This window comes from Empidonax traillii, unplaced genomic scaffold (assembly GCF_003031625.1).
Source record: "Empidonax traillii isolate 1590-97213 ecotype Southwest subspecies unplaced genomic scaffold, ASM303162v1 scaffold3:size4013460, whole genome shotgun sequence".
In the NCBI taxonomy this organism is placed as follows: Eukaryota; Metazoa; Chordata; class Aves; order Passeriformes; family Tyrannidae; genus Empidonax; species Empidonax traillii.
This window is the reverse complement of record NW_020955196.1, coordinates 1,645,506-1,666,655: the sequence shown is the minus strand read 5'-3', so window position 1 is coordinate 1,666,655 and position 21,150 is coordinate 1,645,506. Positions and strand designations below refer to the sequence as shown.

Sequence of the window (21,150 nt, the reverse complement as noted above, 5' to 3'; positions counted from 1 at the left end):
AGAGAGTCTGATAGAGACTGGTAGTGCAGAAGTTTTGGTTGAAGTCTCCCTTTTTGAAGGGGCTCTGGGTCAGTTAAATTCTTTATGGACTACTCTTCTTATCCAGGCCTACACTAGGACATCCCACTGGCAAGAGGGCTTGTGACATTAGCTGGCACATCACCATGAAGTGGATAACTTTCTTTTTTGTGTTCTTCATGCCTTCTCTGAGCAAATAATTCCTAAACATTGCAGCAACCTTGAAGTACCTAAGACTGAGATCCTCTGAGTGGAGAAAGTTCGGAAGTAAAGGCAGACTGCTGATAAAGCAGCGCTTCAAGTTTTGCTGCCACAGATGTGCAGCCTGAAGTGTCTGAACCTCTGCCATCACTGCTTTGCATTCTTTAAAACATGCTTTTCTTGCCTTTTTTTTTTTTTTTCCAAGCTGTTGAGTAAGAATGCTCCTTTATCCTGAGTCAGAGAAACCTGGAGGACAGAAACACCTACCTGTTTGTATCCTTTTGAGTTTTGATTCAAACATGGGAATAATCTAAGAGTGTAGAGCCTGTGTAACTTTGAAGTCTCTTAAACCTTAGGTTGCTGTTTAAGAAAAGTGGCTAATGCTAGCAGATCAGTAAGTCACGGGAAAGGGAAGGAAAAACTGTGCCATTTTCTGAGGCCATCTAAGTAGACTAGTCTCAAGTGTTCTGAATCTTAGTAATAGAGCTGCAGAGCTTTTGTTGTCTGCAATAGCGAACTCATCCTGACTTGCAGTATAGAGCAGTTTTAGGAGCAGGACACCTTGACTTTTGACAATATCTAACCTCTTGAATGAAAAGGTCATTTTAGTTAAGTACTTGACTTTCACAGTGATGCTGCAGCAAACACGAAACACTTGAGTTGTAGATACTTGCCTCTGAAGCATTTATATATTGGTCAGGTCTTTCTGTAAAGATCTTTTTGTTCCACTGAGGTTTAATTGCATAAAACATTGTCTTGATACTCGACTACCATATTTTTTTTTTTTAGCTTATTCCTGCTTTACCCTTACTAGCTTTCAAATAAGGAGACAGCTAAGGTTGAAAGTAAGCTATTGGCAGTGTTTGTCATTTGGTTTTTTCTTCTTCTGTATTTTATTTGGTTGGGTTTTTTTAACATCAGGTAAGAGGGAAAACAGGCAGCAGAAAACAGTTCTTCGGGATGCATGACACAGTGTGTTGCTGAGTTAGTTGTAGAACTGAGCTCTTGCTGTTTTAGCTTTTGGAAGACATGCAAGCTATTTGAGGTCTGGTTTTCAGAGCAGATCCTCTGCTGAGGAGAGTAAGACAAAGGGAGAAACATCTGTAGATTTTTCTCTTCTTTTTCCTTTTTAAAAAAGGAAGGAAGCTCTGCTTCCACATGAATACTTGAGTCCAGTGCAGTAGTTTGTCACTTTTGATAGGGAATCTGCTCTGTGCATTAGAACTAACACTTTGACACCAAGGAGAAAAGATATTATTAATGGACCGCTGAGTTTGGAGCAGAGGTGAGAAGTAGATGGTATTTTGCTGTGTTGGGATTCAGCCTCCCTGAGGCTGTGCAAACCTGCTGCTATGTGTTGGAAATACAAAGCTCTGTGGAGTGAGAAAGAGGGTGGTCCCTCTAGATTTGTATCATGAGGGTATCTTCCTTACGCTGTGGTGTTGGCTGTTCTTGCTACAGTCTGCCTTGAGACTGGCACCTATCTGCTAAGAGTTCTGACTCACAGCACTGGTTTCTTGCCTAGCAGTTCAAAACCTTTCTTATCCCTCCTACCCTTGGACTCAAACTGCCTGGTCTTTTTTCGGACATCTCTGACTACTTGATACTGTATGTGTGGCCAGCTACCTGTAACTTCCTCAGCTTCTTGGAAACTATGCATACCTTGCATTTGTCTCTCTTAACTCTAGACAGCTGATGTGAGCTTCAAGGCTGTTTTATAGGTAGTATATCAAGCAGCTATCAGAGGTGATGTGGAATGCAGCTTGCAGTGAGTGCATGGCTTGAATTTGATAGTTCATGGAGATGGACATTAAAACTCCTGTTGCCAGCTTCTGGTTACTAACTGAAAACGCTTGCTTGCATGCTCATCTGCTTCCAAGCTACCACCCTGGTGAATTCCTGGACTTCTTATTAGCACCTGATCGAGTATAAATACTTGATGTGTTTGCTGGAGTGCTGTTACTTAGCATTCATTTTGAAAGGGAGCCTGGCACCTCTCCAGCTCCAGAAAATATACTGAGAGTCTGAAGCTCTGCTTCCAGCCTCCTTGGTTGCTATTTTATAATTATTGCTCTTAAGTTTATCCACCCACATATGAAACCAGTTTGCAGTATAATCTGAAAACTTAAAATAGATCTGCCTAAGCTTCTACAAACCTCTTCCTTCTCTGACTAGATGAGAGCTTAAATTGTGTATTGTTCTTAAAGGAAGCTGGAGGTGAATTCTCAGATTTGGGAGAGACTGAAGACTGCAGAAAGTCAAACTGAAGTTGGTGAACTTGTGAAACAAGCCAGTATGGATGGGTTAATCTCTGTTTGAATCTACAGGAATGCAAAACTTACAGTTGTAGAGAAGTTGAGGCTGTAATGCATCTCTGCATATCTTCTAGTCCAACCTCCTGGCTCTTGTCTCGGGTAGAGCAGGCTGCTCAGGATACTGTTGTCTTTTGAACATCTCTCTGGGCATCCCGTTCCTGCATCCAGTCACCTACAATGTAAAGTATTTTTCTCACATCTAAGTGAAACTCCCTGTATTCCAGTTTGTGCCCATTGTCTCCAGTTCTGTTGTTGAATCCAGTGAATAAAGTATGTCACCTCCTTCTGTGCACCCATCAGGTATTTATCCGTGTTGGTAAGATCCTCAGAGCATTATTAATCTCCAGGCTGTCAGTCTTCTTTGCCTTGAGGCATAATTGTTGGCTCTTGGTCAACTTCTTCATCAGTGGCTGTGGTTTGTTTTTTTTTTTTTATTCTGCCAAGCTGCTTTTCAGTGAGTCAGCCTCCAGCACGTACTGCTATATAGGGTTGTTCCTGCCAAGTGCAGAACTTTTCATTTCCTCATGTTGAATTTCATGAGGTACCCAACAGCCCATTTCTCCAGCCTATTGAGGTCCCTCTAAATGATGGCACAGTCATCTGGTGTATCAAGCACTAACGCAGTTGTGTAGTCTCAGTGCACTTGCTGAGGATGTGCCCTGTTCCATCATTTAGGTAATTAATGAACATGTTAAAATGGCCTTACTGCTGCCTGCTGGCATATTCCAGTAATGACTGCCCACCAGCTGGAACTGGTGGGATAGCAACCCTTTGAGCCCAGCAGTTCAGCCAGTTTTCAGTCCCCTTGGCTGTACATCTGTCTACCTTGTGCACCACCAGCTTGTCTAGGTGGATGTTGTGGGGGATGTTGTTAAAAGCCTTCTTAAAGTTGAGATGAACCACGTTAAAGCTCTCTGTTTGTGTACCATCCCAGTGATACCTTCCTAACAGGTGTTGGGTTGGTTAGGCATGATTTACCTTAAGTCCTTGCTGACTTCTCATCGTCATCTCCTTCGTGTGTTTGGAAATGGTTTCTAATATTTGCTTGATCACCTCTGCAGGGATTGAGGTAAGGTTAACTGTCCTGTAGTTTCCTGTAACTGCCCTTTTGAAGACAGGAGTGAACCATGTTTCTTAGGCCAAGAAGCTTTTAGGTACAAGCAGTTGTCTGCCTTGTGCTTCCTAAGCAAGCCATTGGCTCTCGAAGGCTGAGTTTAGTTGCCATCTTGTTTAAGGGAACTCTGTCTCTTCTCCTTTTGCACTCTGTGCCTGCATGCCTGGCAGCTCTTTCCTAGTCTCCTGGTAAAAATAACTTATTTAAACCTTGCATGGCTTTCAGCATGCCATCAGTGCTTTATTCACAGTTGAGCTGCTGGCTGAATCCATTTTCCCATCTTTTATAGTAGTGGTAATTGGAACTACCCTTTGTAGCTGTGTCATCTCTCAAACTTGTGATAACACTTGGATAGGTTAATACCACAGTATTTTGTTTCTAGAAAGAGAAAAGTAGAAAGAAAAGATAGAGTGATTTTCTCCTTTTTTACTTGTAGCCACTCTGGAGCTTAATGGAGTAGAAGCATATTATAACAGCACAGTGGTGGGCCTGCTTACACTTGTCTTCACTTATAGAAATGAACAAGAGTGTTTTAATGGTATCTTACAACATAGGTGCTCTAGTACTATTGTAAAACTCGGTGGACTCTTTATGAAACAAACTTCCCAGTGAATTTCTCTGGAATTTGCAATTCTCTTCTGGGCAGGATGAAGGATAGCTAACGAGTAGACACAAACACTTGCATCAGCATAACTGTATTTGTACCATTACTTTTTTAATCTCTCCTTATGGTAAAGCTAAGCATAGCTTCTACTGTATAATAGTAGTATTACTTTGTGGTTCTTACTTCAATTTAATGGAGGGAAGGGTGTATACTTTGAGGTTGAATTCAGTATTGCACAGCTTTCATAACCTTTTCAACAAGATTGCTTCATACATAATGAAACAGAGTATTGAAAACAGATATTCAGAGCATACGTGGAGGAACTTGGTTCTTCAGATGGATTTCAGAAGGATGAATCTTGGCAATAACTTGTCAGCCATGGTGGAAAAAGTTATGCTTGGTGGTTGGAAAGAATCCTCTGGGCTGCCTGTGCTAGAGTGCTTCAAACTTATCCAAGAAGCTGAATGCTTTCTGAGCTCCTTCAGAGGTTGAAAGGGGGGACTGGATTGATGAACTAAATTCTCTTACTACAGTTGTGTGGGCACCTCCTTCTTCTATCAGTGCCTCTGGCAGCATGTCCCTGTAATTAATGGTAGGAGAGGCAGAGAATAAAAGAATGAAGGTTTCTTATTGGACACTGACGTGGGAGACATCAGTTCCTACATTAATGTGCAGACTGTTGTCTTGGTGTCTTCTAGCATTGTGGTCTACTCTTGTGGTGTCTTAAACAGATGGTCTGGCTGTCACATGACCCAGCCTGCTCCTTATTTGAGTGAAGAGACTGGTCTCTTAAGTAGATCAGGAGACAAAACAGAGCTCTTACAGTGCAGTGGGACTTGACTCAGTGCTACTACATGAAAATCTACTTGCAACATCCGAACTGCATCTTTGAGATTGTCACTTGCACGTGCGTTGAGTCTGCAGAAGACAATGCACGGATTCAAAATGGCATTGATCTTGTGTATTTCTCAGATGTAATGTCAGTAAGGCTGGTTCTCTGCTGACATTGAGCAAGATCTTAAATGCTGAGCTGTACTGATTCCTTAAGCTTTGACTGACTCAACTGCCTGGGCCTGGGTTGTGGTGCAGCTGAGACCCCCAAGTCCTGGTGGCTGGGCAAAACTGCTCCCATCGCTAGGATGTAGTAGGGAAAAAAGCTCCAAACTCCATCTTGTAGCTAGTGGCATCTGGAACCATGAATTAGAATCTGTGAATTAGTAAATTATTGAAAAACTATGTGGAGCACTTCCAGTTACTAAGGGAAATAAGTGACAGCAAGGTAGATACTAACGATATTGCAGTGAACAAGTGAAGATGGGAAAACAAATCCAGTGAGCTGCAATTATTTTAATGAGTTAGTATTTCCCATGCCTGACCAACTTAAATGGCCTTTAAAAAGGGCAAGAAGGAAGACCCAGAGAACTACATTTTTGTCTTATAGTCACATTCAGAGCTTCTACACTACTGCTTCTGTGAGGTGATAAGCAATAGGTGAGATGTTACAAGTGGTGATGTCTATAACCCTTGAAGATGTGTTTCTGCTGGACTCAGTTTCGTGGCTTTAGGTAACTTGGTTGAAGACAACTACTACACAAGCACGTGGGAGCAAAGACATTGCAGAAATGTGTAGTACTTTCGTTTGCAGGAAAATGTGCCTCTTAGGGCATAAGCTCCCCTATCTTAAGCTCTGTCTGCATACTTTGCCTCACTTTTCCATTAACACTGATGTGATGTGTTCCTTGAAAAGGAATACACTGCAAAGCAGGTGTTGCTCAAGGGCTTAGGAGCCTCTTCCTTGTTGGTGCTGCAGATGGTGTCAGCAGCAGGCACTCTGCTAACTTAGTGGCGAAAGCACTGACATCTGGGAATAGTAAGTGGTAGACTACCCCAGACAATACTCAAAACTGTGATTCCCTGGGTAGAAGGAACACCTTTGCTGTATCTTTTCAGATGCTAGTATAAGCGAATTGTCAGTGAAAATCTTGAGCAATGCCAAGATTAAGCTGTGTTTTGGATTGCTGCCAAGAAAATCCCTGGAAATTTTTTATCAATACTGTTTATTGCCAGTGATCAGCTTGACTTCTCTGGGATTTGTATGCTGACTTCCAGAGTGCTGATTGTTCCTGAATATACTTCACTTGAAGCCATGTGTGCTAAATACCTGCATATGTCTTAGCGGCTGTCGTAAGCCTAGATCATTAAATAAAGGGAGTTTCTCTAGATAAATTAGTCTGTAGATCTCATGCCTTGTTTCTTCTGTCCATCAGTCTCTATAGATAGTTTCCATACTGTGAGGAAAACTGCATGACTGCTTTTCCAGAGTTGTTCTCCCTAAAGTAGGGAGTGAAGCAGTTATACTGTGTGGGTTTTGGTTGAGATTTGTTGTGGTGTTTTTTTTTTTTTTTTTTTTTTTTTTTTTTTTTTTTTTTTTTTTTTTTTTTTTTTTTTTTTTTTTTTTTTTTTTTTTTTTTTTTTTTTTTTTTTTTTTTTTTTTTTTTTTTTTTTTTTTTTTGTTTGTTTTTTTGTTTTTTTTTGTTTGTTTGTTTTTGTTTTTGTTTTTCCCCCAGCAGATAAGCACTTTATTTTATCCCTGTGGGAGCAAATGCCTTTCTGCTGGAAAATGTCTTGATTATCAGCAAATGTGATAGAGCAATATTATTTAAATTGCACCTGCATGTCTGAGAGCTTCTCCAAGAGCACACTCCTCCAGCTCTTCCAGATGTAAACTTAAATTCTTCCCTCTGAATGTCTTTGCATCGTTTACTTGCACAGTAGTATCTTGTCAGTCTGACTTGCTCTAATGAAACCTCCACTGATCTTGTCAGGAAATGTTAATGCAGCTCATCTGAAACAGTGATTGTGAGGAAATCCACACTGTAGTGTATGCATATTCTTTCTTGTTTAAATGAAGTATTCACCAGGATGTATTCACCATTAATTTCCAGTCCTCTATCATCTCTTTCCCTCCCACTGCTTCTCTCTGTTTCAGCCGAGTTCTTTGCATCTTTTCACATTAAAAGAAAAGATATTACTGTTCATCCTCAAAAGGCTCTCAGCTAAATTCTCAGTTTAGTGAGACTGGATACCTAGATAACTGATGAAACTAAATCTGCTTCTGGAGGGTAAACAGGAGAAAAAACTTCTGCATGGTATATCTGCAGAGCTTTAACACAAAGCTGTATATCTCTAGGAGAAAGCAGTTTAGTTTGGACAAGCGTAATAAACTGTTCCATCTGTAATCAGATATAAATCTGGTTTCTTGGATTGGGAAGGATACCCAGTCATATACTGGATTCAAGTTTTCTTGCTTGTGGTCTGAAATCCTGGCTACTGCTTTGCTATTTAGGACATCAGAACTCAGGTTCTGAAAATGAAGCTTTAAACAAAACACTGGATGTGTTAGACTTGTTTGTTAACAAGGTGCTCTTTTACCACGTTAAAATGGGTTGTGATGTTTCTGCGCACACAATTGCAGAACCCTTGTAACAAATGGTATTAGTGAAACAAACTCCTTGCAGACAGACATGGAACTTAAAAAAGCTAGAGAGGAGAGTAACTGGAGACTTGATTCAAAAGGTCTATTATTTCCTACATATTTCTGAGAACATGCAGCTTCTGCCGTTTGTGGAGGCCTTTGAACTCTGAAGATAGACTGAAGTTGGTGCCTGTTGCCTTCTACTGAGAACTGTAGAAAGAAAAAAAACCTATAGCTCTGCTAAAGGATGCCAATCCAAGTCTGCCCAAATCTTAAACTCTCTTGCTTTCCGTGAGGTCACAAGCACTTTTCTACTGCTTTCTACAGCTTAAACATAACTGAACTAATCTTGTTGGACAGTTGCCAGCCTAGCATTTTGCTTAGGAAGATAAAGCTTTCTACAAGGACTCAGTTGCTTTGAAAACGGATATGGAAGCTAATTTTGAATCTGGAACTGTTTATTTCAAGAGAACAGTTCATCTTCTGGATGTATTAAAGTACCTTTTGACATTTACCACAGTAAGGGAGCTGTAAGATATGACAAGCGTGCAGTTACTCCTCACGCTTTCCTTCCTGTTCGAAGGATGTGGGGAAGTGCATGTCAGCTTAGTGAGAGTTAGTAAGTCGAAAGTATGTCTTATACATTTGTATTTTGCCTATGTAATGTCTGCTGCAAATAACAATCCATTTCATCTTCAAAATGCCTGGCCCCCAAAGGCTTTTGGCCTTTTATTCATAAAGTAGTACAGTAACATGGCTTATTACTAATATTGAAGGAGTTGTCTTAACTGCTGGAAAACATCTGTGAGATGGCACTCATGTTCCTCATTTTTAGAGTCTAAGCTGAACCACATTTAACTTTAGTGTGGTATTGCATAGTTCCCCTTCAAAACTAGGAGTTTAAGAAGAGGGGGTCCTTTAGCCAGACTCTATGAACAGACCTTTAGCCAGACTCTATGAACAGAGTCTGATGTGGTACTCGACACCTTCATGTGACACTTGCCTTTACCCTGGTGCACAGCAAGGCTGAAACTAAACCATATTGTAGCTGGGTCCCTAAAGACTTCAGCAACAGAGTTAGGAGATATAGCTCTTGCTGAAAATGCTGTTTTCCAGAATCCTTCTGTGCCCACATTCTGGCTCTGTTTAGCTTAACTGTAATGACTTATGGGAAAACAAACCACAAATTAAAATAATCCATCCTATAAAACTTGGCTGTTGACCTCAGAAATGAGGTGAGAATTCCGTGACCAACGTGAGAAGACTTGAAAAGTCCTTGTGTCAAGCGTGTGGTGCCTCTGTGAAGCTTGATCCAGTGTTTCTCTGTCCAGCCAAAGTGCAAAGAAGCCCTGTTTCAAGTATGATATCTGTATGAGCCAGAATGCTCCCAGGTTTTGAGTGGTATAAAACTGCATGCTGTGATTAGCTCCTGCATTTTAAATTCTTACTTCTTTTCAGGGATCCTGAGGAGCCTGTCTCTAGGCAACTTGGACCTACAGAGCAGAAACAGTAGTTCAAGTGATGAACACCAGAACAAAGTCATCAGACTCATGGCTTGGCACTATGCTGCTCTTGGACACCTGTTTAAAATATCCTGAGGGCAAATTGATCCAATCTTTATCTAGTGGCTTTTTGGTTAGATGGGCAAAATACCACTGGTAGTGCTGGAACTTCTGAGGTGAGGTGAGGTGAAGTCCTTGTTAGATTTGGGGGCTTTCTCCCCGTGCTGCAGTGCCCACAGGCTTGGTGCGTAATACCCTCCAGGGCTAAGAGGTGAAAATATGGGCTTGGGTCCTTAGCACCTTAGCACCAGCATTGTTCTTACTCTGCTGACACATTTTCAGGTAAGAGAAGAGGAATTTCTTCTAATTTGAGCTTAGTCTGCATTGCTCCTAAAATAGCCTCAACCTTGCAGTCTGATTCTAGATGATTTAATGTAATGGAAAACACTGACCTCTTCTGAAAGTATCATCTTGTTCCTTGTGTGTATGTCCACACAAAGTGTACTCTGCTTCCAGTTACTAGAGAAGGGTATCAGGAGCTGGTGTACATGTAACCACTTACCCTTTCCCAGGAGGGTAGGTGTAGCTTTAGAAGTTGATTCTCACAGGTCTTCAGTTCTTGTTGTACTAAAACTTAGTATTGTCTTGTTTGTGGATCAGCGTAAAAATGTGGTCCTTCTGTCTGGGAATGAGTAGAATTTTTTGAGTTTAACTGTGGGGATGTTGTGTTGTTTGGGGTTTTTTTTAAACACTGTAGAGCAGGATTGCCTTATCATCCCTTCCCTTCCACAGCATTCTCCGTTCTCTGCAGTCTGTATCCCCACTTCAGTGCCTTAAAATAGCTGCCCAAAATGAAGTGCAAGAGGCAGGGGCATGTAGTATTTTAAATTTACCTCAGATGTGTGAGGAAACAAAAGTGACCTCTAATAAACAAAGTTTGCTACTGCCTGATAGAGCATGAAACTGAACCTACATAAAGGGAAGTAAATGCCTTTTCTTCCCTTGATCTCTATCTAGCTGGTATTGGTAGACTGAGATTTCACTATACATATGCTCAGTGAGGTCTTCTAATAGGATACTGTACTGACAGTCACAAATGACCTGATCCAGATGTACCTGAGGACAGAAAAGTGCTTTTTCCTTCTACACAGAGCTGACCTGTACAGGCCAGCAGAACAGAGCTCTATAGACAAAATAAACCTGCTTTCAAAACTTGCTGGGATAAGACAAGAGACGCTATGAACAGGTATGTGAAAACCAAGGTAATGTAAGCTTTTTTAGTGTCCTTGGGAATGTTTATGTCTAAACCACTTTAGTTTTCCAGTTACCAGCTGCCATTCTGCTGAGACTTACTTTTATGTACTGAAGGTATGGAGATAAGAGTGTTCCAGAAACCAGCTACAATTGTTGTGTGGAATTTTTGTCTCCTTAAAATGACTCTCTCTCTGGTCATGTCTCTGGGAAATGAATGGCAGAAGCAATGGAACACCTTGAAGCACAAGGAGAAAATATACAGCAGTTCTGAAGTGAAGCTGTGAGGTCCTAGGGGCAGCCCAGGCCTAGCCCTAAGGTCGTCAAGTTAGTCAGGGATATTTGGGGTTAAGTGCACCCCTTGTCTCTAAACAGCAACATTTCTAAATGTCCGTTACTGTCACATAATACCTGTTGAATGGGAGCAATGGCCATGCAGTATCATGTGGTTTTAGGCTAGCCCTTTCCAGAAATAAGCTCATATGTGCTAGGAAGACCTAGCTGATCCACGTCTTCTGCTTCCTTCATGGACTGCTGCTTCAAGAGCAAAGCTGTCTGGTTAAGCTGTACACTTGCTAAGGCAGCATAGGTGAAAACATTCAGTTTGTGGAAGCTGCAGTATTGACTAGCTGCATGTAACTCAGCAGGAAACTATATGGTCTTCACTTGACACTACAGCAATACCTACAGAATTTTAGACCTTTTTTTTAGTCTTTAAGAGTCGAGTACTGGATGCTTTCTCTGGTGTACTACTCCACTGGGGGAGACTGCCATCCAGAAGACTGGATACCAAACTCCTGAAGTTTTACTTTATGTGGATCCAAGCTGCTCTTTAAATTGAGTCTTGGAAAATCTCCTGGGAGAAGATGACAAGTGCTGGAAACTTTCCAAGGAATTTTAAACCTCGCATACAGACTTATAGTTTATAAAATTCAGTTGGATTTTAAAGTTGGATGAAGCGAGCTTCTTGAATGATTTAGTATCTGTTTCTGGTCAGGCTAACTGGTCAAGGTGTTCAGACATCATAAGACAACAAAATAATGTGAACAGCCTTTTCAGATAGCAGCCTGCATACTTGGCAGGGCTCATGCATTTCCAGCACAGGCAGTTGGTTCCTACTTGTCTGGCACTGTAGGATACCAGACAAGTGCTGTTAGAATCTTTCTGATCTCATGTACCCATAAATTTGGATGTCTTGAGGGATTCTAGAAACTTCTAAGGGATGCATGAAAAGCCTGCCGTGTGGTGGTTTTACAGCTGTGCACAAGAGCCCAGTACTTAACCTGAAGGTCTGAATGGCACACTATTTCTTCTATAGGTTATGATCCAGACCTTGGTGGACTTTCACCTGACCTGCTTCAGCAGGTGACAAAGCTATGAGACTGTCCTGAGGAGGAGACTGCCCTGAGGAAGTGAGGGACCAAGACTAAGGATCTTTGCTCTTTACTTTAGAAAAACCTTTGAAGCTTGAGGAAATCTTTATGGATGCTCTCTAAGAAGAGAAGAATGTCTTGACAAAACGTGTCCTCCACGCCATCTGCCTGGCTGCCAGAAGCAGCCTCCCCTTCTGTCTGCTGTGTGACTGCTCAGATTTAAGGCAGACTGACTGTTCTGCAAGTAGCAGGTGCCATGACACAAAGGCTTTGTAAGCAGTAGGTACCTGCTGTGACTTGGACTAGTGTCGTGGTTTTGCTCTGGGTCAGTTTGCTTTCCACCCCCCACACAATTACTACTAGTTGAGAGAAGGTTTTTGCAGACAAAAGAGAGACAGGATTTGGGGAAAATAGTATAAACATTTATTACTAGTAAAGCAAAAACTACTAATAAATTAAAAACTAAAGAACTATATAACAATTTCTACTCAAGTTGAAGTGCTATATATTTACAGAAATATTTCTTCCCCTATACTAGTCCAAGGAGAAGAAGTAGTTTCATTCTCTATTTTTGGAGTTCCAGTTTTTTCTGTCTAGTAATAGATTTTCAGTAGCAGCAGTATTCTCATTGCAGCTGGAATTTTTTCTCTCTCTTTCTCACTCTGTGTTGGCTTCCAGGGCTGGGCCTACCCCCCTCCTGGGCTAAGACCGAAGGCTGGGGGTTACTCAGGTCCCGAAGGGTTTTCCTTCCATAGGCTTGCAAGGGGACACTTGCTTACGATGGATCTTCTTTCACAGGGTTACAGGGGATAATGGCTTAAGAGTTCACCCCTGTTTCCCTATGGAGGTCCCTCCCCATGGGAGAACAGTCCTTGATAGACTTCTCGGCATGGGTCTAGCACGGATCCACACACACACGGATCCCAACATCTCACATGGGCCGTCTCGCTCCAGCATGAGATTTCTCAGGGTCACAAAATCTTCAACAGCAGTATAGCAGTATGGATCCACACACACATGGATCCCAGTATCCAACCTGAGTCACTGCTCCAGCACAGGTTTCCCTCAGGGTCACAAATCTCCACCAGGACTCTGCCTCACTTCAGTCCTTCTTGTGAAGTCTCGGTTCTCTTTGGTATGTCCACAGATTCCTCTATCAGCCACATGGGGGGTCTCCTTACTCCAACAAACTTTTACAAGTAGCAGGGTTTATTTTTCAGTCTTTTCCCTGCTGAAGAGAGAGAGAGCAAAAGGGGGAAGAAGCAGCTCTCCCCCCTTCAGACTTTTCTTCTCTCTCTTCCGGCTGCTAGTTTTGACCTTGGAGATCCCTTATCTCTTTGCTGGAATTTTTCTGCAGCGGTTTCTGTCCAAGCAGTTCGTCTTTTAAAGTTTTTTTTTCTTCACTCTCTTACAAGAGAGAAGGGAGGACTTCACTACTACACCTGCTTCCCCCACCCCGGCCCAAGCTGGGGGGAGGAGGGAGTCTGGCCCTGCTCGGGCCCGCTACTCCTGTCCCCTGCATGGCTGCTGCCCCTAATTTCAACTGCGCCAACAAACCTTCTCTTCCGTTTTCTTGAAGATGTAATTAGCAAATGCATCACTGGACTTTTGATTGACCTTTTTGTCCGGAAATTACCTGGACAAAACCATTCTCAGCCCCAGAGATGGGCTGGTGGGCAAAACCATGACAACTAGGGTGAACTCTGATAATGCAGATAGGTACTTAAAACAGTTGATGGGCAGCTGCTTGGTGCACTAAAGGTGAACCTGATGCTCGAGTCCCTGGCACTGAAGTCAAACTCTGTTATATAAAACAGATAACACTAGTCAGTATTTGAGATGCTTGTGGGTATGATAGCTATACCAACAGGTAGAAGCACAAATGGCTGCAGATCTCCTTTCCCTATAGGCACTGCAGGACATCCTCTTCTTTCTGTAGTAAAAGCAGACTAATAAAGATGTTGCAGTCTTCCTTTTTCAACTGAAAAAAAAAAAAAATCCAAATCCCGTGAAAGAAAGCCAGTGGTAATTAATATGACAAGGAGGTTTTCTGCTGGTAGGATAACAGCTTGAGACATCTAAGATTGATGGGTCTTCTGCTGTGACATTTCATAGCCTACCTCTTTCTAGCAATAGCATAAGACTTCAGTCAACTGATCCTTCTTCCTGTTAAATGAGAGTTCAGCAGCCATAAGTAATGTTCCTGGTGCACTTGGCTAGGAATTTCCACCCATTAAGAAGGAGAAATAGTTAGCTTCTAACTTGGCCTTCATATACTGAAAACTAGCCAAGCAGCAGGGTATGATGCCAGCTGTGACTGTGAGGGAGAATCCTGCTGTTCTGGATGAGGCAGTATAGCACAGTGTACACACCATCTGCCTTTCCCCAGCACTGCAGCTGGCAGCTCTCCTGATCCGAACCACAGCTGGTATAGGAGCTTTACCTGATCTAGATCTCGAGTGTTTCATCCAAGGCAAAACTATCACAGCCTTTAAGACCTGAGCCATTCCACAGGACCCATGACTGCAAGAACACACTCAAGTACAGTGAAGTCAATTCAAGCCTTCACAGACTTCTGCCCTGCTTAAAATGTGCAAGACATGCCAGTATTGATATTATTACCTACTAACAGAATTGGTGAGCAAAGTTGCTAACTTCATGCAAGTGGCTGCAAGCCCCGTCTTTGGTCCTTCCTCCAGGTAAAGTTGAGTTCTCGTATTTTAAGTGGATTCTATCATATTCTTTAAGCTGTCTTCTGGACGAATTTTGTTACAAGCTTTTGGGATCTTCTGTGCAACCAGGCTTAAGCTGTTTCTGCAAGGTAATTCGTTTCCATACTGGAAGCTTATAATTTGACTAGCTGCAGTTCTGGCACAACTTGTCATATGCTAATGCTTATTGCATATGGGCAATGATGAACTGTCTTTTCCTTTTGGAAACAGAAATGGATTTGTGTGCAGCTACTGTGGTATCCCAGGGTTTGCTTTGCTTTTCAGTCTGCTCAGCCAAATTCTCCTGTCTAGCTTAACTGCTCATTTTCTGAAGCCATCTCTTGTTGCTAATCTTATCCTGTCTTCTGCTTATTCTGTTTGTGTAACTTCAACAGCACTCCTTATCTGCAGAGGTATTGTATCATTACTTCTTCCTGTTGTACATGCTGCTGCTATACTGAGTCTGAGCCAGATTTTTGTGGACTTTAGAGTTGTCTACCTCATGTCTGAGCTGGCAAGCTGTGCCATGCTCATCCTGATCTTTTACTTCCTTAGGAGGGCATTTGAGTGCCTACCTTCCTGGTCTTGTTCCCCTGCGAGTTAAATCTGAAACCTCTCATCTGTTGGCAGCCACTTATTTGTATTAGTTGAGAGAATGCATCTAAAGTCTGTTAGTAGATGATAGTTGAGATCACCCTTTCCCAAAATGTCTAGGCTAAAGCATTATTTTCTCTACTTCATAAAGCAGCCCTTGAGGTGAAGAGCAGCACTGCCACAGTTCTGCAGTACTGCAACAGACAGATGGCTGTCTGTGAGATCCGAGTACTCCCATGATGGGTTTGTGACAGTGACCAGTAGGAAATTAATGTGTTCTTAGCCATTGTCAAAGGCAGACCTTTTTAAGGAGCTTTACCTTGAAGGTGTTACCTGTAATTCTGAGCCTTTGAAGAAAAGAGGACTGAGGAACAGAGATGGTCTCACCCAAACATGATAGCTTTGCTAAGATTGCATGTTTTGTCTAGCCACTTAAAGACTGTGTGAGGCTGGGGCTAAGCAGTAATTGTATAACTAAAACAATTCTAGTTACTGTGGTGCTTAGATGAAGTGTTGTTTCTCTGTGTAGCAACAAGGGAAGTCACTCTGTGGATAAATCTATTCCTGCGCTATTAGTTAAAAGGTGCAAACAAAACCCCCCTCTCTGAAAAGAAGAGGCATGGATCTTTAGGACTTTTTAATTCTGTTGTCAGGAACGCCTGTCCTGCACGCTCTACAACTTGTCATATGTTGTCAGCTCCTTCTGCTACAAAACCAGAACAGACAACATGTGAAGTTGCTGTGATATTTATGGAAGTGGAGTAACCACTGGTATGGAGTAGTTGGTCTGTATTCAAGTGTGAGATTTGAAGGTGTGGAAATATACCAAGTTAGCTATAAAGTGTGTGTGGGGGTGTTTTGGGGTTCTTGATGGTTTTGTTTGTTTGTTGTTTTTGTTTTTTACCCCTTCTGCCCAGTCAGTTTCAAGGAATTGCAGACTTCCTAAACCTTTTTATGTTTCTTCTTAAAGGAGACACTTGATGGATCTTCTAGCCTTTTTCTTCCTAAGGCATTGGATGATACTCTTGGAGTTGGGAGGACGGAAATGAGGACCTCTCCTAGAAAAAATTAGTTAGAACTCCAAAAGGGAGGTGGGCCTAGACACTGGTGCAGAAGGATGTGATTGGTGACTGTCCTGTAGTGCAGTGATGGCAGTTCAGGCTCTGACTGCTGTCAGTGTGTTTGGATGTTAATGGACTAGATGGAGAACCTCTGATGAAAGTTTACCCTCCTTCTTCTACTGTCAGAATCTCCAGAGGCAAATGCTGACTGCATTCCAGACAGCTGAACTGTTGCCTCTTTGCCTGAAGGCTCTCTTATAAGTAGGTCTCTTGATTTGCCTAGCTGACTTGTTTTCAGAGTTTAAGTTGGTTCAGTCTCACCAGGAGGTGTTGGTTCAGCAATATTTCTACTTCCTTATGAATAGAAAGCAGGTTGCGCCATACTAAGGGGAGTTATGGTGTAATTTGCATTCTCTTCAATTTGTGGAACAACTTAATGCTCAAAGCCCAGACTTAGGGGATTGCTCAGGTGTCTTGGAAAAGGGAGATCCTTGGAGCCGCTGAAGTAAATAGCCTTTGTAATATATCTGTGAAACTTGTCAGTTTCACTGACATTTGTCAGAAACTTTGAAAATACTGTGTTTTCCCTTGAATCTGTTAAACTTATTGAAAACTTCCTTTTTTTTCCTCTCTGTTACAGGATCTTAGTCTACCTAATGGCACACCTGTGGACACGTCTAGCCCAGCCTCCTCCTCATCTCTCCTTAACAGATTGCAGCTGGATGATGACTTGGATGTGGAAACTAGAGACCTCTTTGTAACTGTTGATGATCCCAAAAAACACGTGTGCACAATGGAGACGTATATCACGTACAGGGTTACAACAAAGGTACAAAGCAACATTCTCTTTCCTAGTACTTTGTTCTTTATGGAATCGTTTTAAGGCCTGTTCTCGATATTTATATCTTGCATTGTATTTTCTTTTCCTAACTTACTGTCTTTTGCTACCTTCTGAATATGTTGAAGACCTCTCTCTCTTAGCAGATCTATTACTTCAGTGTATGAAATAGTGAAAAAACCTTTAACATGTCAGCTTAATTTTTTTGGTCTCTGAGTCCTAAATAGAACTGTTTGTAAACTTGCAAGGCCAGTTTCTTTCATTAACATGAAAGTTTGTTCATTTAGTAATCTGACACCCATTTGGTTAGAGTTCCCTTAAGAGGAATGTGCCTTGTTGATTCATTGTTAATCATCTTGCTTTTTTGCATCTCTCCTTTTCTGAAATGCTTTAAGCTTGTTGCTTTAAGTGTTTACCACAATTTCTCTATCAGTCACTTAATTAAATCATAATTTTGATCCTCACCTATAAACTGGCTTCCGTGCAGTTGCTGGTTCAGAAGACTGTACAGCTGATAGTAAAACTGAAATAGCATAAGAACACTACTGCCTACCAAAAGAAAGACGCTAGAGATTTTTTCAGCATCTGTTGTAGTTCAGTCATTAATGCAATCTTATTATATTATTATAAGGAAAAATGATCTGAAAAGTTTACTGCATTCACAACTGAAATCTTTATTTCTGTTACTGAGGTCATTATCATCAGCTCCTAGGTGATGCTGACATCTGTTTTGGGCACTTGTGGTTACCCAAAGCAAAAAGTGTTCACTGACTTCACTAGTAATATACTTGATCCACTTGTCCAAAAAGATTAACATTCCTCTGGCCTACCTAGATGGCAGTATACACTGGAGAGAATATTTTCCTTTGAGATGAAGAAGTCTTTACAGGCCATTTTTTTCAAAATGTCTATTCCAGAGTTCCCGGCAGCACTTGTGAAAATGTAGTTTCTCTAAAACAGTAACTACCTCTTGCTACACACTTAACACAGTCCTGTCATTCCTTCTTGCTCTGAGAGTCTTGCAAGAAACACTGTATCTTAACTACTAAAAATGCTAAGAAGTATTGTGGGAAGGTCTTCTTGGTTTTGTTTTTTTTTTACTTGGAGCCACTTAGCCTTCAGCTATTACTTGATCAGAAGGAATGGTGCATCTCAGAAAATGAGATCCAGCTTTCCATAGGCAAATGGCTAAAATTGGCTGACATTGTTTCTCTCTTAAATTAAGAACTGGTTCTTCCATAAATATAAAATACATGTATACAGGGGTACCCAAATAATATTCCTATGCTTGGAAACCTATGTTCAAGGGTTCTCTTCCTTCTTAAAGCAGAACTCTGGACTGTGGTTAAGGTATTTACCATATTTAGATCAGATGTATTACCCAACAGTGTCTTTTTTTTTTTTTTTTTTTTTACATTAAAAAAATCATCCTGTACTTCTGATTTTGCATGTCTACCTACTCATGTGTTAATATTTGTTTTAGTTGGGATCTCACTGTAGCACATAATTCTACTATATCACAGCGGTGCAATGCTGTTATGAAACTGCGCATGATTCGTTCTTCTCAATTAGCACAAAATTCTCACCTCTTTGGTTTTATTATTATTGTAAGTTCTGGCTAATCTCTAGGGTCAGAACCTCTAGCACTTTCTACCATGTTTTAAGAAGACTAACAGTATTAATAGTCTAACTCATTCTTGCCCTATAAACAGGGCTTCTTCGATGCCAAGCTAATTGCCTAATTAGCCATTGCAGCTGAAAGTAGTAATTAAACATGGCAAAAAATCTGCACAAGAATAATCTGTAGAGAATGATGAGGAACTGCCCCAACACCTCCCTTGCAGCCCTGCAGGAAAGGGGTTCAAGACCTCTAAAGGTCATAGAATGAGTTATACTGAAGACGGAAAGGCAGCAGCACGAGGTGCAAGAGGGGAAGCTAATGCTGTAACGTGTGCTTGTGACTGTGACAGGACACCAGCCTGGGGAAGAGTGAAGACTGACCACAGTCTGGTTTGTATTCATCGTAACAGCAAAAAAAAGGGAGAAGTCTTGCTGTACGCCCCAGACTTTTCATCTGCTGATGCCTTTGTCAGCAGGTGGTGTTGACTGAGGAAGGAACAAAACAGTGGCTTGCAGAGAAGCTGAGAAGAAAACTTTAGAGTTTACTCGATCTTGCTTATGTCCCATTTTCACAGCTTCCTAGTAAGAGCCAGGTAGCACTCCCCAGCCTGTTCTCTGGACAAACACATTTAAAGAATGTAATTGGAATCCTCAGACTAACAAGGACAGTGATTCAGAACTGACTGTCTTGACACTTTCATATCCTGTTTTCTTCTTGCTAACAGCAGTTTCCTTATACAGGGAGGCTAGTGAAACCAATAAAGGTGGGTGGAACTTGTGCTTGAACTTAATTGGTCTTGATTGCGATGATTGAAGTGTCTTGGGTGTTCTTGATGATTCATCTTGGTGTTCTTCCGATAGACTGCTGTGATTTTGTCTAGAGAGATTTTGTCAAGCAGATCTTTGAGAGGAGGGAGCAGGGAGGGGAAAGGAAGCTTGCCCTTGTGTAGTCGTATCTCCTGAGGGAAACATAAGTAAGTATACTTCTAACTTCACTTTCATTGTACTTTCTAGAATGGCAAGGCCTTCTTCTGTGCCTTTTCCCATGGAAGTCTGAACAGCTGAGTGGTGTTCCTCAGAGTCATGCAGTTACTCTGCAGGCCTGAAGGGAGAGTCTTTCAAACCAGTCAATATTGGAGTCTTGTTTTTGCTTTCCTGTCCTTTTCCTCATGTTTCCAGTGCACTCATTGGGTAGATTAGTTGGGCACATGAAACAGCCTGATTGCTTAGAGAGGAGCAGATGAAAGGGATGAGTTCTGTTTTTCAAACTGGCTTAACTATTCAAGGCAAAAGAAATGCTGAAGTGCTAAGAAGACAAGCCTTGCTCCCTTCCCCCTTCTGCCATTCTCCTGTTTTTCTAGTTGAAGATTTTGCCCCAAACTTAAATAGTAACATGAAGGGGAATCTGCAATCGAGTCTAATGAGTAAGAGACTAGAACTAGGGTACAAAAATACTTTCATACAGTCATCACAGGTTTGGCTGCTAACTCCTTCCAGGAAAGACAAGAATCTTATACAAGACAGAGACCTGGTGATTGCCTTAATACTGCCTCAAGTCAAAACTATTGCAGCAACAGAGGTAAAAATGTCTGTAACTCTGCCTACTTTCCAGCAAGTAAAACTGAGCCCAGAATGCTGCAGTGCTGACTTAGTGGAATCTTCAATCAATTCCTGCAAATGTCTTGCCCATTATTTTTTGGGAGGGTGAGGTCTGCCATATACATTTCTTAGCTTCCTTTGGCAGACATATATGTCTTTGTGAGATGAGTTTTATGAATCCAGTCCTACTAAGGAAGCAGGAGGAATTTAACTGTGTCAGAAACAAAGACATTTCACTTGCTGTCTGTTAAAGGAAACTTCTCTGTCTGACCATCCAGGAGCCACTCTGGCAGTCACACTTGATCCACCTGAGCTAGAACCGAGGCCCCGTCCCATGTAGACACCCCACACGCACACAGTCAGACCAAGTTTTCCGTACCAGTTTGGCCCCAAGTTTCCCATAGCTGAGTCTCAGATATCTGGATCCTTGAAATAGTTTAATCTTGGTGCAATAACTAAATAACAGCTTGAGCTGGTGCCTCTGAGGAGGGACCCAGAACAAAGGAACCCTGGGCTTTTATACCTTTACAGTCTACGCATGTGAAATCCTCAGGGTCGATGGCCCCTGCTGTGTCTCTGTGTCTGGTCCCCCAGCTGGGCCACAGATCCCGGGCCCTTTGTTGTGTAAAGTTCGATGCCAGTTCACAACCTGTTGCCTGGTGCTCCCAGCTCTCAGAGCTCATCCTGCCGCTGTGGCTGTAGCTGCGTCTGCAGCTATTTGCACTGAATGTGTTCTTCAGCACTGTCCCTGGACGAGGCAAGACCCTCCTCCCTTTTGTGTGCAGTCTGGAAAAAATTACGTATGCTAAGCTGATGAACAGTTTGATATGAGATCCAAATACTTTCAGCATTAGTGAGGTGTCGTTAAAACCTT

General features: G+C 41.8%; 1 protein-coding gene across 2 annotated transcripts in view; it reads left to right on the top strand.

The window, feature by feature from the left end:
- Positions 1 to 21,150, top strand: part of SNX30 (sorting nexin family member 30) — a 61,548-nt gene that overhangs the window by 2,818 nt on the left and 37,580 nt on the right. For both annotated transcript variants that reach the window (XM_027907788.1, XM_027907873.1), the window contains exon 2: positions 16,860 to 17,048. In XM_027907788.1, the coding sequence (XP_027763589.1) occupies positions 16,860 to 17,048 (189 nt within the window). The remainder of the gene's footprint in view (positions 1 to 16,859; positions 17,049 to 21,150) is intronic.